Genomic DNA, 12,318 nt, shown 5'->3' with positions numbered 1-12,318 from the left:
TAGTTAGAAAACCAAGAGAACAAACTAGCTTTCAATGGAAAATTGTTAAATTAAAAAATCTTTACTTAGTAAATGACAGAAATAAATAATCCTAAAAGCAATCAAAGATAACCCTTTCAACGGTAACAGATAACAGATTAAAGTAGCCTTATTTTCCCCAAGTGTACAAATGCGAATTAAGAATTACGAATACGATTACAACTGGTTTTCTTTTTGGACACAACAAAGTTCGCTAGACGAGGACATCAACGTTTACGAGAACACTACGAAGACTGAACGATTTTTAGTGGGTTTCTTCTATAGGTTTTTTGTGGGTTTATATGCTGCTCGCAGGTGTGCCTACCTCTTGGACCCCGATATGGATGCGTTTCTTAGCGGTTTCTTTGCGTTTCTATAATGTGATACGTTTTACAGACAGATACACATGATCTATGATATATAGTCTATATATTCTTTGCGATATATGCGGCATTCTCTAGAACTTGTTCGTTCTGCCGCAGGCTGATGGTGCCATTGTCCCCGCCATGGACACATCGTAGGTGGTGCCGCTGGTGCTGGGCAGGGGCGTTGGCGTAGGCGTGGGCGTGGGCGTGGCCGTGGGCGTGGGCGAAGGCGTTACCGAGGTGGCAGCATACGTTGTGGTGGCCGTGACTGTATGGGCCGCGACTGTAACAGTGCTGGGCGACGTTGTTGTTGGCACATAGGGCAAAAAATGGCTGTGGACCAGGTTGTGCTGGCTGGCGGCGCTCGGATGCGAATGCGGATGCGGATGTGAGTGCGGATGCGGGTGCTCCAGCAGGCGGGAGCAGGTGGACACATCGCTGACCCGCGAGTCACTGGACCGCGTGTTGCTCTTCGAGCGGATCATGCGTCCTTTCGGGGTTCGAATCCGAGTCGGTTTCCGTTTTCCGTGGGTTTTATTTGTGTTTGGTTCCGAGTTTGTTCATGTTTCGTTGTTTTGGGTTCGTTTGTGTGTATATATATTTTTTTGTTGGTGGGCGACGGGGAATATGAGCGGTTGGAATACGTTTAATATTTTCGCTTTCAGCACGCGACATTTAGGGTTTCGGGGGGGTCAGAAACTCAAATAACAATATAAATAACCCAAAAACAGAAACAGAATGAAAAAACAGAAGGTAATTTCAAACAACTGTCCGCTGGGCTTAGCACAACAACAATTATCGCCGTAATGGCGTTGAGTAAAACGCTTCTTAAACTGTCAGTCAAATTGATTGAGCCCCCAGCCAAAAAAAAAACAAAAAAAAAGAGGGAAAAACAGGCAGAACGGTGGCTAATATGACCACTATGCTGCCCAACACATTAGCTGCGGGCTACAATAAATAAAGGGGATTTTCCTGGCAATAACTTATACAAGTTTAGAATCATTCCATGTCTTTAAAGATTAAGAAAATGTATAGATAATACGGACAAACAATTAATTTTCAAATTGGAAGGAGCCATTTCCGACCCTATAAACCATATATATTCTGGATCAGCATTAACAGCCGAGTCGATCTAGCTATCTCAGGCAGAAAACAAAATTTGACCAATTTTTTCAAAATTTTATAAGGGGTTACATCATTAAAATTGTCAAAAATTTATAAAATTTTGAATACTTTTAAATGTTTAATTGAGTATGCAGATTTATTAAACTACTAAAAACTAACATAGGAGCGATTTCCGAATGAAAATTAATGCTCTTTTGGCTTAGTTATGAGATTTTTAAATTTGATTTGCAGAACAAATTTTCATATAAAATTATAGATAAATATTGGGTGAAAAAATGGTATTATAATCAGAGTCAGAAGCCAAGAACAATGTGAAGGAGTCATTTCCGACCCTTTAAATCATATATATTCTTGATCAGCATCAAAAGCCGAGTTGATACGTCTATGTTTAAAAATTTATTTTTTTTTCAAAAATTTGAACATTTTATAAAAATGTCAAATTGTCAAAAATCGATAAATATCCTAATTTTTTAAAATATAAAATTGAGTATGCAGATTTATTAAACTACTAAAATCTAACATAGGAGTGAATTAAAATTAATGCTCTTTTGGATTAGTTATGCGATTTTTAAGTTTGATAAAATGATCAAATTGAAACGTTGGCTTAGCGAAGTTATCTTCTTTTGGTTTTGATTTTATTTGTGCTCTATTAATTATTAATATTTAAGTAAGATTGAGTATGCTTTCTGCATTTGGATTTCATTTAACATTCGTTAGGAAGTTTATTCAAAAGGCAACACTTTATCAGCTACTTCAGAGTTAATGAACTTTTGATTTTCATTTAAGAACTTAAAGAAATATTTATAAATTAATAGTTAAGCACTAATGATTAATATTTTAATTTGTATTGTACTCAAATCTGGTCTGGTATTAAAATTAAAATAAGATTAGCCCTTTATCAGGCATTCACATTTCATTTAACATTCGAAAGTAACTTGAATTCTGTTCAAAAGCCACTTGTAAGTTCTTTAAGTTCCGGTTTTCATTTATAAACTCATGGAAAAAGTTCTTAATTATTCTTCCCTGAATTATTTATCTATGCAAATGTTCCCTGTACTGTACAAGGTTAGATAAACTTTCCTGTTCTGTCCAATTTCAAAGGGCTTTCATCACGTTTTTCCGGGTGCAACCATACCCCCGAGTGTCTTTAGTTTTGGGTTGGTTTTGGGTTGAATTGGTTCGTTTTTTGTTTCTTGTTTTTTGGTGACTGATCAATTGCTGACTGATTGACTGACTGGCTGACTGATTGATTGATTGGGTAAGTATTTAGGAGTACCTTTTTCTCTGTTCGTATAGTTTGGCTGTAATAAGAAGGTTTAGCGAGCTGTCGATAAATGCAGAGTTCGAAAAATGGCAAATAATTTTATAATAAACTATATCTTTACCAATTGTTATCTATTATTAATATTTTCCCTCTATGATTGCCATTTTCCGAAACCCCTTATGAGAAAACTCAGTTAAAATGATGAAAACATAAAATAGGGAAAAATGTAATAACCAAAAATGCAATCGCGGCAGACCAGAGCGACAGAGAGGCAGAGGCAGAGACAGAGAGAGAGCATGGGCAAGGACAAGGACAATCGATATCGATTCCAACTCCACCTCCAAAGGAGATGGAAGAGGAGTAATGGACACAATAGGAGTGGATACAAACCTGTCTTACCTAGCGACGGATTCGGCGAATGGGGACGCAGCGAGGCCATGCTGGGCTGTCGGGATGGCGCCCGCACCGACATCCGGGAACCACGACGCTCCTGGCCATGGAGCAGCTTGCTGTCCCTCAGCAGAGAGACGTTCATTAGCCGCGGATTCGGGGTATTAAAGATGGTCCGGTTTTCACGCCAGCGAGCCCTGCAAAGAAGCGAAGAGGAAAACATAGTCAGCCAGAAATTAGTTACACTTCGGAGAGGAAGAGCAAGATGGAGGAGGAGCGGCTGACAAGCCGGGGTGTGTGATAGTGGGATAGCAGAGCTTTCTGCTCAACAGACGGGAAAATTAATTGGTGCTCGAATTATGTATCGCTTTGCCCAGCAACCAACCACAAATTAATGAAGAAGAAGCCCCATCGAAGCATCGGCAGTCCAATTGACCCGGTTTAATGGCAAGCAAGCGGCTGATGGGGATGGGTTTAGATGCCATAAGATGAGATACTCATGAGATGAGATATTTGGAACTAAGATCAAAGGTGACTGATTTGCACAGTGGGTGTAAGGAGCTGACTTGGCAAATACTTAATTAGGACACATTTTAAACACATTTTGAAGAACATCAAAGTAAATAACATACTCTAGGTCCTATTAAACTAGACTCAAATTTTAGTTCAATTACATTACATGTTAAATAATTAAGATGAATAAAAAACCTATGTATATTTATTTGGGAACTCTACACAAAACTTTCCTAAATTTATAAAGGAAACTCAAAGAAAACTCATACAAAGAAATTCATTTAAGCATTATATTAATAAATAAATAAAGTAATAAGGCTAATAAAATGCAGCAATAATATTGCTAGTAATATTTATAGAAATGATAAAACATTTAAAGAAATTTATAATCAAAAACTTCTAGGATATGCAAAAGGTTAAAGTTATAAGCTTTATTATAAATATGCATATAACTATCAAACCAATAAACCGTTCATAAACCAGAGCTCAAGAATGTTTATAGTCTCTATAATATATACATTTTTGCCTTTCAAGCCACACTCTCCCATTAAATTCATAGCAAGTGACTATTGACCTAGATTCGCTGTTTAAATACTGTGCGAGTGTGCTCAAGTTTTCGTGTGTGTGTGCCATGCCGGGGGAGGCGATGAAGATGGAGATGTTTGCATTGCAATTTACTCACTGGCTAAACAATCGCAGGACGACACAAATAATAACAAACATCAATGCCATTCCTACCAGCACGCCAATCATGGCCGGATCGATGTAGGTCTCGGGTCCCCGCTTATCCTGGCGTCCTGTAACAACAACACAGCAACAAGGCATTAGTCCATTAACCACACACACACACATTGCCACATGCCCGTCCATGTCCACTGACCTTTGCACTCCACGGAGCCATCCTTGGCCCAAATGGGCGACATCTCGAAGCGGCAGACGCACCGTCCGTCCCGGCATTCCGTCTGGAAGTAACGCATCTCGCATTGCTCATTGAAGAAGCAGGACTCGTTCACGGCGGCCTCTAAGGAATCCGGGAATCCAGGAAATCCACAACGGAAATGGCGAGGGTATCAGGAACGGATCAGGAACGGATTATGAATCGGAGAGAAAGAGAAATGGAATCAGTTAAGCTGGCAAATGGAAAGGATTTGTACACTGAAGTGGATAAAGTTGTATTACTTGGGATTTCTTATATGGCATGTTCCTTAACTATTCTATTATCATTATTTTATTATTTAGGTTTTCATCAGAACTTGTGCAAGTAAAAATCTATATTGAAATAATATTTATAAATTGGTAACTATTTTTCCCAGTGCATGCCAGGCCACACTGATAACTGACAGAGCACATATTTGTTAACTGTCGCTCCTGTTTGCGGATTGATTTAATGGCTTCGATTGAAGTGCGATTGACTTTCCACTGCTTTGGCCACTTTGTCTGCCGGTGACAAAATATTATCACGAAACAACCGGGGGATTACCGGTCAGATACAGATACATCTGAGTGACTGACTGTTACGGCTGTCAGATATTTTTGAGTCACGCCCATAAAAATAGATCATCGAATGACAGTGCCATAAATATGCATTCGGAATGTCCAACTAAATTCTTGATTTCTCAATTTGATATTAATTTACAGAAGCGCACGTGTCTATCTATAGTATATATATTATAATTATGTCAAACTAGCATTAGTTGAGGTTCCCGGAACCCAAACCCAATCCCACCGCTGCTGCTGCCAAGTTTTCTATTTTAATTTACAAAAAGAAAAACGCAATCAAGGCTCGGCTGTGGCTAGCTGCTGCCGTTGCAGCAGTTTTTTAATGAAAACTTGGCAGAGTGACAGCGGAAAATAGAGGGAGGAGGGAAAAAGGTGAGGAAAAGGTTCAGCAGTAATGGCCTTACCTTTGCCACATTTATCAATGTGATTGGTGACGGGCAGATCCTCGGTACACTGGCAGGACTTCTTCTTGGGATCGCATATGGAGCCCGGGAAGCCGCACTCCAACGTATTCTCGCACTTGTCCCCAAACTTCTTCTGGCCGCGGCTTGCATAATCTGTGCAAAAGGATAAGGCAAGGATTTCGGTTAGCGAAAAGAAAACGTGACTAATCCCAGGCGTAAAATTTGTAATGAAAAACAGCCACACAAAAACTTTCCCATATCAATATACAAAAGCTGGGGAAAAACTTTAGCAACGTGTTTGTTTCCTTTTTTTTTTATTTTTGGAAATCCCCCAACGACTTTGGCGGCAGATTAAAATGTAAATTCTTTAGCAGCCTTGGAGAGAGAGAGAGGTGTTTGTGCTTGTGTGTTTGGATTTGTTCCTCTTCCCCCGAGGATATGGGCCTGCCGAGGATTGGAGGATACCCGGGGCCGCACTAGGAATCCTTCATTAAATTTGAATGGAATAAAAACATGACTCACGACGACGCACACACTCGAGTCGGCGGCGGCCCTTCACATCTTAATTAAGCTCTTGGGAGCAACTCTCCTCTCCAGCGGGGCCAAACCCGACAATGTGTGTGAGAAATCTCAGGTTTTCACACGTGCAAAAAAATATTAAGATATGATGAGGTTTCCTATGAATAACAAAATAAAGTCTGCCTCTTCTAAAATATTGCCTCGAAATTACCAGGATTCTATGTTTAAAATGATTTATTATTAAATTTATTCATCCCTAGAGATCTCTATTTTTTTCTTAGTGTTCAGCTGTCGCTGCCTTTTCAGTTGCCTCACTAATTTTGTTGATACTCCCGGCCCGTAATTACCGCGACCAAGACCGCGACGACTGAAAAGGCAGCAGCAGCAGCAGCAGCGGATGCGATGCGCCTCGCCATTTAAGCCAGCGGAAGCGGAAGGGCAAAGACAAAAACAAAATGGCTGCTCATGCAGCTAACGGGGGTGCGCCATTTTCCAGATGCCTGCCCACAGTGTGTGTGCGTGTGTGTGTTAGAGAGCAGCCCCAGCCCAACCCCATTCAACCTTTATGTGTTTGTTAGCAGGCCCAAGTCTATTTGCTTGCGGTTTATTTTTAAATGCACTCACTAACCGAGCTATGAATAGGGCTTTGCCTTACAAGGGGCTCTAAAAAAAATGAATGAAAATTAAATGAAAAAATATACCACATAGCACCAAGGCGAACGAAGGTAAAAGTGGGCAATGCCAGACTTTTCAGCTACCTCGCATTGGGTTTTTTTCTCACTTATAATTATAGGTGCTGGATTGCCTGCTTTTTTTATTTATTTTCCTGCGAGGGAAACCCCTTTCAATGGCACTGAACATGAATAAATGGTAATCTAATCAATGGCAGCTACTTCCCAGAAATCAATACGTGTTTTTCTTTATCAGAAAAAAAAAACTTGAAGCTAAAACGAAAATAAATAAACCACAGTTATAGCCTTTAAGTTGGCAAATAAATTAAAGCTAAAGATAAGTCTTAAATGATGATTCTATTTAATAACAAGACAAGTTTTTAAAGACATTAAATGAATCGGGTGAATTAATTAATTCCTATACATACATACAATATGCAAATTTGTTCTATAAATCAAACTTAAAAATCGCATAACTAATCCAAAAGAGCATTAAATTACGTTACAAGCTTCTGAGTATATTGATAATACCTTGAAAAGGTATAAAATGACAAGTAGACATTTTTGTATGTCAAACATTTAAAAATCTTTAAGGTCTGAAAATATAATTCCAAGTGCTGTATTTTAACAAAAGTTTCATGTTCCAGTTACAAGTATCTGCTAAATTTTCCGCCTTACATTAAAAGTATGCCACTTCTACGCACCGAAAACAAATTGATGTAAAATGCCTAAGGACTTCAAGGGTGCCAAGTTTTAAACTTGAGATCAAAAGCCAATAAAAATAAGACTTTATTTCAAATTGATTAAATCAATGACCCTTAAAGTCGGTCCTTCCGGAATTTTATAAGGAAAAAAGGGAACTTTGTAGGCCCTCGAAGGTTATCCCATCAACAACTATTACTCATGCATTATGCCCAAACTCGACGCCAAATGGACCCCGACGTACCCTTCACGTAAAACAGGATCAAAATGCCAGCAAAAGGAAAAAAAAAGAGGGGAAAAACCAGCTGGCGCAGCCTCGCAGCTAGATTTTATTTGGTTTCCGTGGAAACGCGGTGGAAAAATTCTATGAAAGTGTTGACAAAGTGGTGGCTGCCTATCCTATCCTATGGACCATGTCCGTGACCCGAGGCCAACCTTTTGATAGCGAGTCGCACCAAAAAGCGATTACCCAATTGCCATGGCCCCAAAGTCCTCTACAAATTGCACATATCAGTGATTAAACAGCCAGAGAGCTGCATTAGCCACGGCGCCATTTATAATTAACCCAAACTGGCCAACTTTGCCTATTTCGTTGGTATCATTAACCCTAGCCTACATTCGTTCACCGAACGAGAAGAACCAAAAGAAATAATAGTAACTTTGGCACATTTTTTCCACATCCAGTCCATTTAAGTTTTCGTATGAGAAAACTACTTTAATGCTCCGAAAAGGATGAGTGGATGAGTGGGAATAAGAAGCCAAAAAGCACACTGGCTTATGGGATTACGGTTGCCGAGGATGCTGTGTGGAAATTATGTAAAGAATTGTGCCTTCAGGCAGGCTTTCCTGCTTCTCACAGCATTGAGTTTATTAAAAAGAAAAAGGTTCGACACTTTATTAACTATGGAAAGTATGAGAACAAAAAGTGAGGGAAAAATAGGTAGTTAAAGTGCCCGAATTTATGGCAGGTAGTTAATGTAAGAAAAGAGTGTATTATATATTATCACCAAAAGAATAATGATAAGATAAAATCTTAATAAAATGTTAAACAAGTGGATCTATTTATAATTAAACTTTTATCCAAGGGAGAAAAGGTTTTAAGCCAGCTATTAGACATTTTTCTAAGAACTTCTTTAAATTCTTATGAGTTAGAGGAACCCAAAGAAATCAAAATTCCATTGAGGAGAATGTAAATCTCCACTGAAACCAATGATTATTTCCAGGACACAAAAGTGCCATCTTCTCACAGAATTTATCCTGCCACAAAGTCGCATTGCAACTGAATTATTTAGCAGACTTTTTCGCCAAAATGTGGGCCACTGTCAATGGCAGCTGCTTATGCAATTGCAATGGAATTGCCTTGCCTTCGGGCGAAAAGATTGTCAAGGCAGCCGCATCATACATACATGACACCTTCTCTGCGGTGACGTCAGTGTGAGGACTATATTTCCTCTCTTTAAGGCCAAGCCTATGGTCGGGACATAATCCTGGTTGGTGGTGGTGCTGCAGTCTTATCTTGGACTTGGAATACTTACCAAACTCTGGCGTTGTCGTCTCCGGGCCAGCGCTAAAGGCATTCACGGCAAAGAAATTATCACCGTCATCGCCCAGCGTCAGTGGCGGCAGCAGGGCCATAATGGATATCAGGCAAAGGAGGAACTGGCTCCCACCCTGGTGCCATGCCCATGACCAGGACCTGGCCCATCCCTGCGACGACGACGACGACTTCCGACCCACAGTGGGCGCCATGGTCATTAACGATGGCTGGGCACGCGTTTTCAGGGTGGCGACAATATCGTGTCCTCCTGTTGCTCCTCTTTTTGTTGGTGTTGCTCTCGGCGCTGGTGTAGCTGTTGCTGGTGTCCTTGGGGCTGTTGTTAATGTTGCGACACCCAGTTTTTGGTTCAAGTACAAGCGACTTGTGCTGCTGCTGCTGTTGGTCAAACTCTCTGCGGCATCTGTGGCCTCGTCGTCTTCATCGACGGACGGTGTCCTCTCACATCGTCCGCGGGTCAAGCGCCTCGATGGCAGGCGGCAATGGAACGACGGTTCAGCTCCGTAGCGGGGCCGGGGCTCTAGAGCCCCATCTAATCTCATATTACTCGATCGTCGTCGTGCTCCTCATCCATGCTGCTCCAATGCCCCCGGACTATATCAATTTGCACACACACTATGGCCCCCGTTTCCTCTGGGTTTCCCGCACTTTCGTTTTCACATCAAACTCGGTTCTTGTCACTGCATAAAGAGAAGGAAAGAAAAACCGGAAAATGGTTGAGTTTCGATTTGGGTAGGCACAGAGAAAGAAAAGGTCGACAAATATTTATTTAGGTGAAACTTAAATCAATTTAAAGAGGTGTCTACAAGTATAGAATTTTATATTTTATGCTTATTCAATTTACTTGTAACTATCGCATTTATTCATAAGTATTCATTCATTTCAATAATGTTTATGTAACTCTAGAAATCTGTTAAAATCTTTGCACCCTTAAACAAGTATCTTAAAATATGTAATATATATCAAGTTATTTCTGTATTTTAAATAAAGATATGATAAGCTACACATTTATTTCTTTCCCCCTAAAATAGTTATTTACTTTCCTTTTTAAAATTTTCAAATAGAAAAAGATAAAGTAATAACTAACCATTCTTTAAATCACCAACCCATACCCAAAACTAAAAGTTATTTACTATTTTGTAACTCAAAGCTAGTTAGTTTCCGATAAACCAATAAATAAACAAATCAAATGTGTATATTTTGTCAGTGCCTTCCCTTGGCTTTGGGTCTAGTTTTGGGGGATTTCAATCAAGGATATAAACGTTTGGGTGGGTCACAGGACAAAGCCGGGCTAATCACTTTGCGGCGTGTGAAATTACAAACCGTTGTTGAAACAATTTCCGAAAGTGCCACCAACAGTCGTCGGTAACTGAAACCGAAAATTGACACATACAAGGTGGTGCCGTCGGCTCCTTTCTCCTCCCCCTCCCCCTAGCTGACCTCTGACCCCGGCCTCCCATTTGGGGCCTGGCAAAAACTGTCACAACTGCCCGCCCCAAAATTGAGTGACGGCAAATTTGTGTGTCTATGACAGTTAATTGGATTAGGCGCGCCCACAACTGGACGGACGGACGGGGACAGGATGGATATATTACGGATATAGACGTCTATTCAAATCCGTTTTCAAAGCTAAAAAAGATATGGCAGCGTTTAATTAAAGTCAATTTTCAATTATTACATTCATAATTGCCCCGACATTGAGTTGTGTGTGTATTGCGGTTATGCATAAATCATGGATCCCCCAGCAACATGCAACATGCAATGTTGTTGTGGCGCCTTGTTTAGTTCAGCGATTATAGCCAGTTTCTGAAATATGATATATATATTAACATATATGCCAGACACTCTGCATGTCGGCTTATTTATACATATATCTACTTGAATCTGGCCAGAAAACATGCATTGCAGCTGGCTTATACAATTTATTGCTCGACTTTCAGCCTTCAAAAGGAAGAGAAGTTTGATTTCAGTATTTTTAAAAACAAAATAATTTAAGTACTAAGATCTAACTTCTTATTTAATATATATATATATAAATTTTAGGTACATTAAAAATATGTGAGTTCTTCTTTTAAAAAACCCCAAATTATATATATATTAGTATTTTTATTTGTGCTAAGGAATATATTCATACATTGCACTTTATATATATTTGTCTTTATTTAAATAGAGTCAAAAAATTTATGACAAGAACTCAAGTCTAGAAGAAAAACTTTTCAGTAATTAAACTCCAGAATGTCACACATATAAAAAGTTTTTAAGTAAATAAGTCATGAACAAGTAGTTAGACAGTTGGTTTTAATTATAAGTTTTTAATAATGAACCTTCTCCGAAAATAATAAAATTCAACTATTTATCAATCCCGAAAGAACATTTAAATGTTCTTTAGAATAATTCTTATCCTTAAATGAATGAGGATTTTTTAACAAGTAAATTCTAACCACAAAATATAATACAATAATTCATCCTTGACATGCAATTGTCATTTTTTTTGCACTTGAGTGTATGGTTTTTGTTCTAAAATATTGTCGAGTACACATTTATAAATTCAAAGGAAAGCATTTGTGGTTGATTTTAAATGAAATGAAATGAAAATAAACAGACTACAATAAACATTAATAACCTTCAAGCTGCAAAGAAGCTTTCTTTTACTTTGCTTTAAAAGTCTTAAAATGTCCACATGGCTATTTATAAGGTTTTTTTTTCATCTTGACTATAAACAATGAAAACCACAATTATTTTTAGAACTTTTGACACACAGGCAAGTAGACAAGAAGACCTTGTCAAGCAAATTCCATTGTTTTAGGCCATTTATACAGACGTGTGAGTATATATTCACATATATATATACATATATGTATATATATGTAAATGTCGGATCAGGGTTATGGCTTAAGTGGTCAAAGCTGAGATAAAGGCTGGATGCTGTTCTACCAACGAAGATGATTTATAAACATTTTCCTTGGCTTTGTGAGTATGTGGTTGTATTTTACGTTTTATATTCAAACCATTGAAAGTTATTAGAAAATTAAAATCACCTCAAAACTTAAGCAGTCAAGCAATGGAGATTTATGATAAATTTTAATATATATAAAAACTTTATGCCAGAGCGTTTATAAACACGTTGTTTTCTTTCCTGTTTTTTTTTTCAAAAGAAACAATGAAAACATATTCTTCTTAAATGATTTACTTTACGTTCACTTTATAATATGCTTAAATCGTATTAAGACATATTTAATTTATCTTCTATTTATACAAATTTCGCACGAAAAGGCTAATCAATATTATTTAT

At 38.5% G+C, this 12,318-nt stretch overlaps 1 protein-coding gene across 12 annotated transcripts in view; it reads right to left on the bottom strand.

Moving 5' to 3' along the window:
- jus (EB domain-containing julius seizure protein) overlaps positions 1 to 12,318 on the bottom strand; it is a 37,506-nt gene that overhangs the window by 3,773 nt on the left and 21,415 nt on the right. For 3 of the 12 annotated variants that reach the window (XR_015273321.1, XR_002319857.2, XR_015273322.1), the window contains 6 exons: positions 9,007 to 9,706; positions 5,580 to 5,732; positions 4,556 to 4,696; positions 4,358 to 4,472; positions 3,163 to 3,359; positions 344 to 873 (listed from right to left, as the gene is read on the bottom strand). Coding sequence is in view for 6 of the 12 variants with exons in the window: in XM_086840242.1 (XP_086696368.1) it covers positions 3,163 to 3,359; positions 4,358 to 4,472; positions 4,556 to 4,696; positions 5,580 to 5,732; positions 9,007 to 9,568 (1,168 nt within the window). In the remaining 6 variants the exon portion in view is untranslated. The remainder of the gene's footprint in view (positions 1 to 343; positions 874 to 3,162; positions 3,360 to 4,357; positions 4,473 to 4,555; positions 4,697 to 5,579; positions 5,733 to 9,006; positions 9,707 to 12,318) is intronic. The other 9 variants (XR_015273324.1, XR_015273323.1, XR_015273325.1 and 6 more) reach the window with 3 other exon arrangements.

This window comes from Drosophila serrata, unplaced genomic scaffold (genome assembly GCF_035046125.1).
Source record: "Drosophila serrata isolate PLE 108 unplaced genomic scaffold, ASM3504612v1 contig_382, whole genome shotgun sequence".
Lineage (NCBI taxonomy): Eukaryota > Metazoa > Arthropoda > Insecta > Diptera > Drosophilidae > Drosophila > Drosophila serrata.
The sequence above is the reverse complement of the archived record's forward strand: the minus strand, read 5'-3'. Positions and strand labels throughout refer to the sequence as shown.